At 44.3% G+C, this 14396-nt stretch overlaps 1 protein-coding gene and 1 long non-coding RNA gene across 10 annotated transcripts in view; one reads left to right on the forward strand and one right to left on the reverse strand.

The window, feature by feature from the left end:
- The window catches only part of CSNK2A2 (casein kinase 2 alpha 2), a 79787-nt gene extending 70103 nt beyond the window's left edge, over positions 1-9684 (forward strand). For 7 of the 9 annotated variants that reach the window (XM_038530921.1, XM_038530918.1, XM_038530914.1 and 4 more), the window contains 2 exons: positions 835-929; positions 6746-7195. In XM_038530921.1, coding sequence (XP_038386849.1) covers positions 835-911 — 77 coding nt within the window. In that variant the 3' untranslated portion in view covers positions 912-929; positions 6746-7195. Of the gene's footprint in view, positions 1-834; positions 930-5319; positions 5494-6745; positions 7196-8066 lie in introns of those variants that run through there. The other 2 variants (XR_005355709.1, XM_038530915.1) reach the window with 2 other exon arrangements.
- Positions 9162-14223, reverse strand: LOC106558013. Its single transcript, XR_005355712.1, has 4 exons — positions 14145-14223; positions 12471-12548; positions 11855-11991; positions 9162-9604 (listed from the first exon to the last, which is right to left on the reverse strand). It is a non-coding gene; the product is annotated as an uncharacterized LOC106558013 (long non-coding RNA).
- Between the last annotated feature and the right edge of the window lie 173 nt (positions 14224-14396).

Genomic DNA, 14396 nt, shown 5'->3' on the forward strand with positions numbered 1-14396 from the left:
TACAGGACCAGTCTCAGCCCACTCTCTGGATCAAGAAGAAAACCTTCAGCCTGTCTGTTGCTTGGCCAGTATGCTATCTACCCTTCTTTTCTTCCCCTCTGGAGATTAAGCGCGTCTTACCTGAAGAATACAAATTTTGAAGCTGTTGGCCCATAAGCATTAGTAGACAGCAAATTGGAAAGGTTTTACCCTTTGGCCTTCTAGACCTCTTTTTTTTTTTTTTTTTTAACCTTCAAGACCTCTAACAAGTACAACCCAGAGGTCCTTTTTCCAATTTCTGGCACAAGATGCTATTTTCACCTTTGAGTTAGATTGAATTAAGAATTTTGGTGTTTGTAATATGTAATTCATGATCCGTCTACTTTTCTGAACACACATCTTCTGTCAAAAAAAAATGTTTCAAATAACTGCTGCTTAAAATTAATAGGTCTTCTAATGGCTCTTTTCATTCCTTTGCTCCCAAGTGCTCATTACTGCACATGATTTGAAGAAATTGGGGGTTGGATCTGACATAGTATCTAAGGAAAATAACACACAGGAAGATTAGTAGTGATTTTGAGCTGTGGGAAGTCAGTGTGTGTGGGCCTCAGTTGTTGAACTTGCCCTCTGAGGCAAGTATAAGGGTTGACTCTAAGAGCAAATTCCCGGTTATTTTTCAGTGTCTGATTTTTCTCCAACCTTCGTTCTGTGATTTCTGTCACTCTTCTGGCCTCAGCTCTCCCGTCAGTCTGTCCATCTCTCTCATTGTCCCACTGTGGAAGGGGGTTTGTCATGATGATGTCTCTGTCACCTCCAAGCCCAGACTTGGCTGACTCCCATCCTGTTTTCTTGCAGACCCCGTGGTAAAGGAGCAGTCCCAGCCTTGTGCAGACAATGCTGTGCTTTCCAGTGGCCTCACGGCAGCCCGGTGAAAACTTGGAAGGCGACGGGTAATGAGGCATTGATGCTTGCCAATAAAACCAACCAACCAAACACAAATCTTGAAGGAAAACTACAATGTGATAAAAAGAAATTCTAGTCATTCCTTCTAAATGCAAAGAAGAGTAAAGACCTAAATGTCTGTCAAAAAGAAAGAAATCCCCCAGTACTAGTCTACAGGGAGCTGCTATCGTGGCAGTGTGACGATGCACATAGTTCAGGATCTGAGGGAACACTCCCTTTGGAATGCATGGGAGATGAGAGACTCGGAGTTGTTGTACATTTACCTTTATTTAACAGGAGACCGCTGTTAAATTAACCCATTCAGTCAACAAGCTCTGAATATCTGACTTCCTATCTATTCCACTGTGGTCTGGGTTTCCTTTGGTGAGATTCAGGCTCAAGTTTTAGCTAAGTCAGCAGTCTGTACTGACACACCAGCCTCATTTAAGAAAAGGAGATATTAAAACAGTGACAGTATTTTTTTTTAAGCTTTTACAAATTCATGTTTTATGTATTTTTTTATGACATGAGCTCTCTAGGAAATGTACCTCACCACTGCAGTTTTCTTCTAAGTGTAGTCATTTGGGAGCAAACTGCAATCACTCATAAGAGGCCCCTTTGATGTCAGGAGTCATCACTTGAGACCTTGTGATGCCGTGAACAGGTCCATCTGACTCATCAAAAGTTCAATGCGAAGTGCATAACTTGGAGCTCACTGTAACCTTTGTTGATTTGCCTAACCATAAAATCTTGTTGCTATTTTTTCTGTGTAGCCTTTTTTTTCCTTTAGCAGCCTTATAAGGAAAACCTTACCATTTCCTAGCACATACGTCCCTGTTTGTGCACCTATGTTCATGCACCTCTCTGAAACAGAGACTTTTTGGTTACAACTGTAATGAAAGCTGGAAAGTTGGTCTTCAGGCAGGTTGGGGAGTGAGAGAAATATCCTATTAGAGTGTACTTAGGAAAGACCTGTTAAGGAAAATGTAGTCCCCTGCCCCACCCCTTTTTGCCTCTCTTTATCCCCATGAGAAGCAGTTTCCCTCTATGATTTGGGTAACCTGCATCTTGAAGCTCTGAGAGGTGATAAGTGGATGTGATGGCAGAGCTGTCTTCTTCACATGCAGGGACTGGGGTTGCATGTGCAAGGTGGCCCACTCCTAGGTGGCTGAGCAGAGCAACATCATATGAGGGACCTGGGGTCAGGGAGGGCCGGGGGGTGCGGGTTGGAGCTCCTGGATCAAGTGTCAGAGCTTGGGATCCATTGTGCTAGCTTTCAGGTTAACAAAGGAAGCTAGATTCTGCTTTAAAAAATAGTCGGGCTGATTTCATTTTGGGGACTTGTCACCAGTATGGTTTGCAGGCAGTCCCCTCCCCCCAGTTGCAGGGCCATGCCACAGCTGTGGGGACTTTACAGCTAGGCTAGAGCTTGAGGTGTCTACCCACATCATACCTTAGGATTTCTTTATTAACTATTTAATAATGCCATACATTTTTATAAGGTTAGATTGTTCGTTTGAAAACATCTGTTTACATTCCATATTCCAATAAAATCATACTGGTATTGGTAGCAGGTCCTATCTTATCTCTAAATGTAGATTGTATTTTTGTCGTTTGGTTGGTGGGAATTTAAAATGCAGAGAAAACTCTTACTAGAGTTGAGCTTACAGATTGAAAATTTTTAAAAAGATCCTAACCCCAAAGCGAGGAAATGCATTCATTTAAGGTTCTCGTACCAGTACTACCTGCCTGTATTGCACATTCTGTGTCAATGTATGCATTTGTTCTACCTGAAAATCAAAGCCAAGACATGAGCTCTCAGCTGGACCTGTCAGGCAGCAGCAGCTTTCTGATGTGCCCTTCTAGGCAACACTGTTGGTAGTTATCAGGGAGATGTGCCACTGTGTGTCTTTTTTGCCCCCCCTGCCTTTCGTCTCCTCTGTCATTCGTTCTCTCCCCTCCCCAATCATTTTTTTTTTTTTTTTTTTTTTTTTAAGTTGCCTGTCTGGACTAGGCATGGGGAGTACCTGAAGGGTCTTGGTGAAGTACAAACCCCATTTCTTTCCCTTGGGTTCCCAAGAGGCAGTTGAAAGCATCTGGAAGAGTACACTTGGGTGCTTACCATTGTACAGATGTACTTCTGCCTCTCTCCGTTGATCATAATTTAGTCAGTGCAGACAGAGCTAACCTGCCTATCCTGGGGCTCTGTGACTGTGGCTCTGACATGGGAGTAATTCTTCCTTTTAATGCATGGGTTACTCTTCCACCACCTATACTTTTCACTTCTCTTCCCACCTTAGACGACATAACTGATTTTTTTTTGTTTTGTTTTGTTTTGTTTTGACGTAACTGAGTTTAACCCCTTTCTGAGTCTGGCCTTGACATCTGGCTGGCTGGCCGTAGGCTGTTCTTTCCCAAACTAAAGTGAGTCCAGTGCAGACCTTTTCTCTTACCCGTCTCCAGATATACCATAGCTCCCCGAGATTTCAGAGTACTTACCTGGGTTAGGAGGTGGTTCATGGAGAGTTCCAAAATTGGGGGAAGAGGCAGGGGAAGATGATGAGAGAGAGAAGGGTGTAGGTGGATGTGTGTGTGGGTGGATGTGTGAATGAGTGGGAGTCTGCTCCTATATTTTAGACTTAAGCTATGGTAGATTTACCCACCCAATATCCTTTTCGGTCAGCAGAGTATTTCTTAAATCCATCTCAGTAATTTTGATTAGCCATCTATTTGCTTTGTTACCTTATAACCAATTAAAAGTGCCTATGATAAGGACTTAGTTATTTCCTAAAGAAAAGCAAAAACTGTGGGGAACAGGGTAGCGTTACACTATCATCTCAGGTTCCACCTGTGTTCAACAACATAGACCTGGTATGGTGAGAACAAAAAGTTCCCCTGCCAAATTCAGATTGGTCTGTCAGGGCTGCTGGGCCACAAGTAAGCATAAGTACAAGGCTTGATTTCAGCTGACAGGTCCCTATGGCAGGAGCAGAACTGATGAAATGCCACATGGTCTTTTCATCTGCAGTTTGCTTGCAGTTCATTCTCCCCTGGATCATATCAGCTGTCTACCCCTGTCCCATTCCTGTAGGAGGTGACTGGGTGGGAGAAGCCAAGTGGACAGTGCAGACCAAGCATTCCTGGGTCTTCTCACCAATGAGAGCAGTGCCGATGGCGGCTCTCTGAGGCACCTACACGGCGGCTCTCTGAGGCACCTACACACCGGCCACGTGCCAGGTCTAACAGACCTTCTCTAACACACCGCTGCTCACCAGGCTCAAAGCTGCTGTGTTCCCTTCAGAGAAGGAAGAGGCTCAGTCTGCTTGGCTGGAGAAGACAGAAGAGCTTAATCTTTGGGGGCTCAGAGAGGAGGTGGTTATAAGAAAGGGAACAGTAAGAAAATCAGTCAAAGGGTAGATATTGAGGGAGCATGACTTCTTGAGAGAGTTAGGGGGCACCATGTTCATGATCTGGAATTGTGTCCTGAGTTGGGCACGGCACCCTGGACTGATCCCGGTGGGACTGGAAGATGGTGCCCTTGGGGCAGATGCTGAGTCCCAGAAAGAGCTGGTGGCGTTGGGTCTTGGTCCACACCTACTCAGGGAAATAACTTAGGTTCTCCCAGGTGCTGTATTAAGGATAGAAGCAAAACTATTTGGGGAACACAAGCAGCAATTGGAAGAATTTTTATATATGATTGAAATGGTTCTAAGCCCACTCAGCAGTTTCCCTTAATGCCAGTTCAGACTGCACGATTTGTTTAGAAACCTGTTACTGCATGAGCACCCATGGGAAAAAGCAAACTTCCCTCCTACAAATAAATGGGATTGGATAATAACAGATCAGCGTTAAGGTCATTGAAATCTAAGCCCTTCCAAAAGCAAAAAGCAGGGTCCATGGGGGCACACGAGAAGCCACAGTTTATCAGTGAGTTTAATAAATCTGAGATGGCATAACATCCTGCTTTTAATAACTAACCCCAGGATGGGAGTTGGGGAGAGGAGGTGGCGGTGAAGCATCTGGCCAAGAAAACCAGTAATAATACATACTTTTGAGCTCTATGGATGTGTTCATGGAAACAACTGCAAGCAGGTGCTGTGGAGGCTGGGGAAAGTGATGTGATGGGTTATACAGCTGATGGGATGAGTACTTCTGTGTAGAGACTCAACAATGTGCTACAAATGTGATACTTAACCCTGAACTGCATGTATTGGGGATTGTTCAAAAAAAAAAAAAAAAAAACCTTTCATTGAATCAATAAATTAACAGTTTTGCACTTGCTGGCTTTTCTTGCTGTAAATGGTAACTAAGAGGTTGGGACAGAAATCTTGACACCCTGTGGAAAGCTTGGATAAATCTTCAAGACCCATGGAGCCAACTATTTCCTTCTGTTTGCAGAAAAGCACCACTGCCTGGGTTGCTATCCTTTCCAAATGACCACTTCAGACGCACTTGGCCACCTCTTTGTATCACTGGATGACTGATGCATGACTGACGTGCTGCTGCCCTTAGAGGAAAGACAAATGCCATGTTCACTCCTGTTTTCATAAATAAAAATGTTGATAACCACCATCTTCCCAAAGCGGGAGACAAGCCACTGTTCTGAGGACCTTAAGCTTGTATTTCCTGTGTCTTGGGGGAGAGAAGGGGGAAACCTTGAACTGCAAAGATGTGTGCTATGGAGGTTGCAGTGAATCCCTATGTTCCGGTGGGGCTTTCCTTTACTGAGAGAGGCGGGGCTAGACTGGTGTCCCAATGGGGGCTTGTGTGGTTCCTTGGCACTTGCTTCTTCATTGCCCTCCCCAGGCACCTGCTCCTGGGATCGGCCCATTCCAGTGCACAGCTTTCACCTTTGTGGCAGAGCGCTCTGTGTTGATGAAAACCTCTCCCCACCCCCATTCCTTGCATCACAAGCAGGCACACGCTATTGAGTCTGCATTTGGCAGATGGTGGTGTCTTTAATTAGTGTGCTTCTCACTGACGGATCCCTCTGTGGCGCTGGACAATTGGAAATCAGTTGCCGAAGTGCTGAAAGGCAAATAAGACCCTTCTTTCCTAACCTTCCACACCATGTGGCCTTGCTCAAGAGTGTAGAACCCTTCCTTTGTCCAGGGAAAGTTTTCATGAGATGATGTTTCTGTAACAGCTTCCTTCCCAAGGGCATAGTCCTTTCTCTTGTTGGTGTTAGGGTGGATCTCTGAGACACTGCTATAATTCTGCTGGCATCTCACCGCCCCACTTCACTGTGCTGGACATGGAAGAAGAAATGGGGTTTTCAGGCCATGCCACACAGCTGCTCCCAGGGGAAAGTTAAAAATATTTGAGCTCCCTTTCTACTCTTTGTTTATTTGTGGACTTGGCACTTTCCTGGTGTAAATACAGTCCTCTGATTAGTCCCGAGGTGTCCTCAGTAAATGGGGCCACGGCTGATGGGGATGTGGAGTTGGAAATGCCGAGCTTCTTGCTCAGCTTGCACAGAATGGTCAAAAGGCCTCGGGGCTTCTAAATCTGTGTTCTGGGCCCAAGAGGTGGGGAGGAGACCCAGGGAACACACGCTACAACCAGAGCTTTCCCTTTGCTTTTCCAGAAGACCACGCCTTAGACCATCTTTGTTAGCAGCAATCACAAGAGGAAGGAAGAGGGTATTGCTCTGAAACCTGAGATCATAAAGTTAGTTCTTACTAGGTTTTCCACAAAGCGGCATGGGAAAGTTAAGCTTGTACTCTGTTCCCAGCACTCTAGCCGCAGGCAAGTGGAAGCCTGTCCTCACTCCAGGTCAGATTGATTAATGCCATCTTTCCCCTCCTCCCATCTCTTTCCCCAGGTCTGTTGCGGTTCCTCCCACTTTTCCATAAGCAGAACAAGAACCAAATCAAACGTCTTAACGTGTGTAGAGAGATCACGTTCCGTGAGCAGACACAAAATGGTGGCAGGTTTGGCCAGCACGAACCAGACCAACTGAAGGGCAGCCCACCACCGTATATCAAACCTCACTTCCGAATGTAAAAGGTTCACACGCCTTTGGCTTCCTGTTGACTTCCTCCTGACCCAGAAAGCATGGGAAATGTGAAGGGTATGCAAAATGGTTGTTGGTTACTGTTGCTCCCCCGTGTCCCTTGACTCGGCCTGTGGCCGCCTGTTTTTCCAGCAGACCACGTTAACTAGCCGACCACAGACTCCAGAGTGGGGGAACGGGGCAATATATGGCATGACGGGCAGTTACATATTATAATTTTAAAAGTATATATTATTGAATAAAAGGTTTTAAAAGAAATGTATGGAGAGTTTTCAGTGTGGAAGGGGCCATTAACCAAGACCCGTGGCCACAGAGAACTGAGTGAAATAGAAGAGCATTCATGCCAGGTTCTAGCCAGAGGAAAGCAGGGGGAGTTCCAGAGGTGAGAAGGGCCAGTTTTAAGGACACTCTTGACCAGAGATGAGAAGTGGGACAGGTATCGTGAACTGATCCTTGGAGTGGGGCAAATGGCAGGTGACTCCAGTAGACTGAGCAAGCCAGGAAAGCCATGTTTTGCCTTGACCCTTCTAACCTAGTGATTAGGTGGTAGACCAATGTCACCTCCAGCGACGTCTGGAGGATGCCTTAGTCCCTTCTTTGCTTTCTGTTGCTGGTGTCTCCATAGTTCATTCCAACTCCCCATCTTCTTCCCCTGGCCCTTTCTGGAAAGGCATCTTACCTTGGAGGCTGGGTGAGTCTGCTGTTGTACAGCAGGGAAGGGATCAAGGGTCTTGGGTCCAGATCCATGGGCTGTTTCTTGTGGCATTCGGAAGCTCCCATGAGCCGGAAGGAAAAGTGGCCCACTCAGCCGTGAGAAAGGGTACAGTGGAAGCACCGGTTGTATTTGTTAAGTGAAAATGAAACCTGCTTTACAAACGAGCCTTCCCTGGCTCCCTCAGGCCTGCCCTCCCAGGACAGCCGTGCCATCAGGAGGTGAAAGCAGCCATAACCTGGTGGCCATACAGCTTTGCCTTGGGCCATGGCCCATGTCCTGCCACAGCCCATAGAGAGCAGGAGTGATGGGCTGACCCTGATGCCCAGGTTGTTCAGGGGCGCCCACTAGTTCTCCACAAAAGCCACTTGGTCCCACAATATTCCTTCTTCTGTCTTTGCTGCTTGTCCTGAACAGGTGACTGTGGGAACCAGGTGTGGACACTCACAGTTTCTGAAGCAATTGTGGGGGGAAAAGCAAAGAGGCCCCTCGGGGTCACCGCAGCATCACAGTGTCCCTTGGAGCAGCTTCTGTCGTATGCAAGCAGTTCCACAGGTGTGGGAGCCTGAGACAGTGCCTGCCCCCCGGACATCAGCGAGGAGGGCCCGCAGGCCCACTGCCAGCAGACTTTGTAAGGCCGACAGGACGCCGAGTGGATGGACTTGGGACTTTGCAGCACCATCACTGGCCTGGTTTTCTCAAGTGGGCTCTCTCATGCGGCCCTTCTGACTCAAGGCTCTGCAAATGACCAGGTCTCTGGGGGACGGCATCTCCATATCTTGGTCTAATGAGCACGTCTCTGAAGCTCCTACCGACACGGTGCTTTGCATGTGCATGTTTGTCTACATAGCACGTTCCCTTCGCATTGACCCGCCAGCATTTGATAGCCTTCCCAGAGGATAAGGGTCTGTCCAGAGTAGACACGGTTGATTGACTTGGGAATTCTTAGATGCCATGCAGAACTTGAATGCTAGCTCCCCATTTATCCTCTCAACCAAGGTGCTCTTTAATTTCCCAGTGGGAAAGTCTTCTTTTCCAGAAACCTCTCAAGCATATCAGATAAGTTTCTTTTTTGTGTGGATGATTACTATTGGGTGGGAGAGAGTTTTTGCTTAGGCTTTTTTGACCTTGAGGGAAGGGGACAAGGGACCTGCTTACCCAAAAACAGTCTGTAAAGCTCATCCACAACGTGCTTGGAGATCCAGAACATCAATTCACATCTTTCAATGTTCACGCTTGTGTTTTGGGCTGTTTAATGTTTATTTAACTTTTCTGATGACCAAAGTAATAATGCTGGTGGCAAAAAATTCAAATGTTGCAAAAAGTAAATCATGAACACCTTCCCCCACCACACCCAACTCCCATCCTACCACAAACACATAGGAAAACTCTTTCCTCCCTTGGAGGAAGCCATGGTTAAATTTGGCATCTATCTTGTGGAATTTCTTTCTTCACATTTACTAACATCAAGATGATTTTTATTTTTACAGAAATGTAATCAAACTATACATCTTTTTTTTTTTTTTTTGCAACTTGTGCTTTCACTGAGTTGTGACAATTTCACTGTTAGCACGTAAAGATCTACCTCACCCCTTTTCATGGCTGTGTGGTGTTCCAGTGTGTGATGTACTACATGCAAAGCAATCCCTTACTGATGATTGACTCTATTACCAGTACTGCTGCAGTGAACACATTTGCACATAACATTTTTACACAGTTCATTGTGTTTGTGAGATAAAATCTTTAAAAAGAATTACTGTGCTCTATGCTTTGTTTTGTTTTGGAAAGAGCATTGCTATGATTCAGAGAAAGCAGTCTTCTCTTCCCTTCTTTCACTGGTGTAGGTCAGAACCGTGATGCCTTTAGCCTTGGAATTCTTGTGGGGCTCTGTTAGGCACTTGAGACACGGTGTCCAGAGTCTTTGAGCTTTCCAGGGAAACACGAATGTTTGAAACCTGAAAAAGCATTGGTGCTCACATAAGAAAGCTACAAAGTAAAAAATCAATAAATGTACTTACATGTCTTTCCAATCCTATGAGCCTCATTGTTATTTGCTTTAAAAAATTATTTTTCTCATTATGGTGAAGTGTCACAATCACAAAGTCAAATAATTTCAAAAGCAATCTTTTCAAAAGATCAAAAAGATCTTTTCAAAAAAATACGAGAAAAAGTTACCTTAAATATGAAAAATGGCTACCTTTTAATATGTTTGAAATGCTGTAGGGAAGCCTTCAAAAGTAAGCATGCAGGGGGACAGCAAATGTTCTAAAATATCCCTGGACGGAGGGGTGGGTATGGAATGGATGAACACTTTGAGGAATATTCAGCAAGCTTTTAAAATGTACATCTCAAACACATTATACAAAGTGAAGAAGCCAGACTCAAAAGGCTACTTACTGAGTGATTCCATTTATATAACATTCTGGGAAGGGCAAAATGTAGGAAATGGAGAACAGATTTGTGGTTGCCAGAGATTAAGCATGGCCCGTGGCGGAGGGAGGAGGGTGATAACAGGAGGAAATGTGAGGGCTGATGGAATTGTCTGTATCCTAATATGGTGATGGTTATATGACTTGGTGCCTTTGTCAAAACTACACACACACACACAAATTTCTGTATGTGAATTAAAAAATAAATTTTAAAAACAATAAGCTAGGGATCAACAGAGTCCCATTTGAATTTCATCTCAGATGAACAGGAGCCTCATCTGCCTACCACTGGCTCTTCAACTGATGTTGTCAGGGCTGATGGTCTTTGGGTATAACCACTGGTGCTGGCGTGCAGTGGTTCTCCATCCACCAGCTGAACACCCAGTTTCAAGGCTCTCTTCCATCCTTGTTCCTAGCTAAAGGGTGATTCTCCAGGTACAACTACTCTCATTGCTAGACCTTACCATCCCTATCAGCAAGGAGGGCGGGGCATAAACTCTACCTTGCAGTGTGGCAAGTACTTCATGTCTCTTGGAGGAGGCTAGTGTTCAGAGTTCCTAGGGTTTGACACGAATAAACACTGTCCATCAGATTCTGGTGTCTGACCAGAGCCTTTGCACACTGAAAAGGATGCTTATAATTACTGGCATTTCTAATAGTATCTTAGTTATTAAAGCTGTACATTTAAAATCTAATTTGTGTTTTTAACATTGATTTCCAAGTCCTGTTCTAACTACAAACTAGTTGGTTTTGTATATAAACACTTTTGCTTATTCCTTGACTGATGGTTCAATCATCTCAAAACTTAATGGGTTAAACTGTAAATATTGTTTGTACGTTGAATCTAGTTTCCTCAGACATTTCAAAGTCAACCACATACCCAATCTGTTTGAATTCCACAAACATTTCCAATTGCTAATAGGGAAGACCTAAAATTAGATGAAGTTTTCCTAAGCATTCAAATATGAACATATTTATGTCTAAACTCATATATTTAATAAATAAAAATCTTTAAACATCAAATGCTTATATACTTATAATTCTTCGACATTGTTAAAATCACAGATCTAATTTCACATTCCTTTAAGCATTTAAAATTAAATTCAATGTATCAGATTCTCTAATACATTATCTTAACAAAATATCACAATAATCAGAAACTTATTCCTCAATTTGACAAAGATTACTGATAACCAGGGTTTTAATTTACTTGCCATAATCTCTGTGTATGTTTTGATATCCTACCAAGGTAACATATTCTATCTAAAGTCAGGACTGTGATACATTCACGGTTAGAGATTCTGAGCTGGTCATGTACTGGTTGCTACTTCTGCAATGGTTTCACCCAAATTTCAGGTAAACAAACTAAGCCCCTTGCAGTAGTAATGGGGTTTTCAAGGCCACCCCCTATGTTATACCTTACTTGATGAGGGTTAGGATTATGTTACCTGTTCTAAAACTCTTAATGAAAAAAAATAAAAAATAAAAAAATAAAACTCTTAATGGCCTATTTGCATCCTCACCCACTACCCAGATTGGAATCCCTTTACTGTCTCAGTAAGTTCTGCTTCCTATTTATTAATTTTTTTAACTGACCCACTCCATTCTAATTAGAGAAATCATTGAAGGAAGCAACTAATTAGCAAGATTTCTCTTGTGTTTTGTCATTACATAACTCCATGTTGATGGAGGGAAAACAATCCTAAAGAATTTTAGTGCTTAAATGCATTTTTCTGTGAGAGACACATGGTTTTAGGTTAATTTGGTCAACATTACCTTTGAAATGAAAATAAATGTCAGAGGTGTCCTTTTGGCTCTAGTCTACTCATCCGTCCATTCATTCATCGTGTGCCTGCCATGATGGTGGTACTGTGTAGGTGCTGGGATACAATGCACAGAGATACAATCTGCACCTGAAAAAAGCATACCAAAATTAGGTCCGTAACGGAGCCAACTCACTAATTCATGCTCTCCAAACCTTTGATCAAATCATTTTTACTGTAGCCAAGGTCATGATCACAATCATCTTTGAAATCCAATATAAGGAAGAACTGAACACAGTTCAGGCAGACACTTACTGAGAATGGGTAGTTAGGAGAAGCAAATGCTTTCATTTTCTCCATCAGCTTGCTCGTTGATTGGCTATCTGTTCAAGGCACTTAGGCCCACACTCACTTAAGGTGTTCCACTTTATTTGAGGAGAATGCATGGTTAATTAGAGAAATGTGAGCAGGCAAATGGGCTAGGTGAGCCCCAATTCAGAGTAGAAGATCTCTACTGGCTGGATGGGTGTGGAGCTGCTGAAACTAGGAGAGACAGAGCCTGTGCTGGATCTGTAGTAACCAGGACCCCAAGTCTGTGACTCTGATTCCCTGAATCAACACATACTTACTGCATTCCCACTTTATGCAGGCACTTGGATTGGGTATTGGGAATACATCAATAGGCAAGACAGACCAAATTCTTTCTCCTAGAAGATCAAAATCAGGGGAAAGGAGACAGCAATAAGTAACTATATAGACTATGAAGTGGTGATTAGTGCTGTGAAAAAAAATAAAGTGGGGTAGGGTGACAAAAAGTTGGGGTAGGGGGTCCATTTCAGGTTGGTTGTCAAAGAAGTCCTCTCTGATGAGGTAGTATGTTGAGTTGAATAGTGTCTGCTCAAAATTAATGTCTACACACAACCTCAAAAATGGACACCTATTTGGAAATAGGGTCTTTGTGGATGCAGTAAGTTGAAAGCCTCAAGATGATGTCATACTGGATTCAATGTGGACACTAAATCCAATTACTGGTGTGCTTATAAGAGGAGGGGACACAGGAAAACTATGTCAAGATGTCAGAGAGATTGGAGTAATGCTGCCACAGGCCAAAGAACAGCTAGGACCATCAAAAGCTGGAAGAGGCAAATAAGGATCCCTGAAAATTTAATAACAACGAAGGGATAAATTGTCCACTGGCCTAAAGTATATAGAGTTCCCAGAAGTCATCCAAAAAGGATTATTTCATATAAAAAATTTTTGAGATTCTACCCTAATAAGATCCATATATTTCCCCCTGTACCATGTCTAGAAATTCTGGCTAGATTGTTCACAGGGTTGCTGTGAGGATTAAATGATTTAGTAAAAGCTAAAGCTCTTAGTATAGTGCCAGATACCTAATGAATGCTCCACTGATCTTAGCCATTTGTAGCTGTTTTGATGATGATGTTCACTACAAACTCCTTTTCCGTAGCCACAACACCCAGAACAGGCCTGGGCATACGGTATAATATGGAGGTAGATGCTCAGTGAGTGATAGATAGGTCTCCAGCATTTGGGATTTCTTCCACACGTGAAATATCAGAGCTTATTTTATGTCTTTTAAAAAATGTTCTAAGTATTAGTTGATTTTTAAGGGATCCCTGGGTGGCGCAGCGGTTTGGCGCCTGCCTTTGGCCCAGGGCGCGATCTTGGAGATCCGGGATCGAATCCCACGTCGGGCTCTCAGTGCATGGAGCCTGCTTCTCCCTCTGCCTATGTCTCTGCCTCTCTCTCTCTCTCTCTCTCTCTCTCTCTGTGACTATCATAAATAAAAATTTAAAAAAATTAAAAAAAAAAAAAAAAACTGTTGAGGGACTCCTGGGTCGCCCAGCGGTTTAGCGCCGCCTTCAGTCCCGGGCATGATCCTGGAGACCCGGGATCGAGTCCCGCATCCGGCTCCCTGCGAAGAGCCTGCTTCTCCCTCTGCCTGTGTCTCTGCCTCTCCCTCTCTCTCTCATGAATAAATAAATAAAATCTAAAAAAAAAAAAAAAAAAAAAACCTGTTGATCCAACTCAACTTTATTTTAATTTTATTAACTTCTGCTTTTATATTAATATTCAGGCTTTGTTTGCTAGTGAATTCCAGGTAATGTTTTCCCGAGGGCACGGTTTGCATCCCACAGGACAACACGGTGTATAGCCATAGTGACTGTTGATAAAGCAGTGATGCACACGAGGCGAGGAGCCCAGGGAATGCGCAAGAGCGGTCGGCCGCTTTAGCCCTGCCCTGACGTTCTCAGAACACCAGGCAAGCCGCTGCTTACCAAGCACCTTCCGCGCCTTTCTCCGCTCTCGCCCCTGTAACTCCTCCCAGTCCCTCCGGGGGCGGGGGCGGGGGCGGGGGCGGGGGCGGGCCGTGCGGTCCCTGACCCCGCCCCCCGCCACGTTTCCGTGACGCCCCGCGGGGGCGCCGCACCGTCTGCAATCTCCCGTCTTCTTCCGCCTTCTAAGGCAACTCAGGAGGACTGAGATGGGAAAAATATTCCCTTGACAACAGAGTTCTTTCCACCCGGGCC

The sequence above is a fragment of the Canis lupus genome, chromosome 2, assembly GCF_011100685.1.
Source record: "Canis lupus familiaris isolate Mischka breed German Shepherd chromosome 2, alternate assembly UU_Cfam_GSD_1.0, whole genome shotgun sequence".
Classification (NCBI taxonomy): Eukaryota; Metazoa; Chordata; class Mammalia; order Carnivora; family Canidae; genus Canis; species Canis lupus.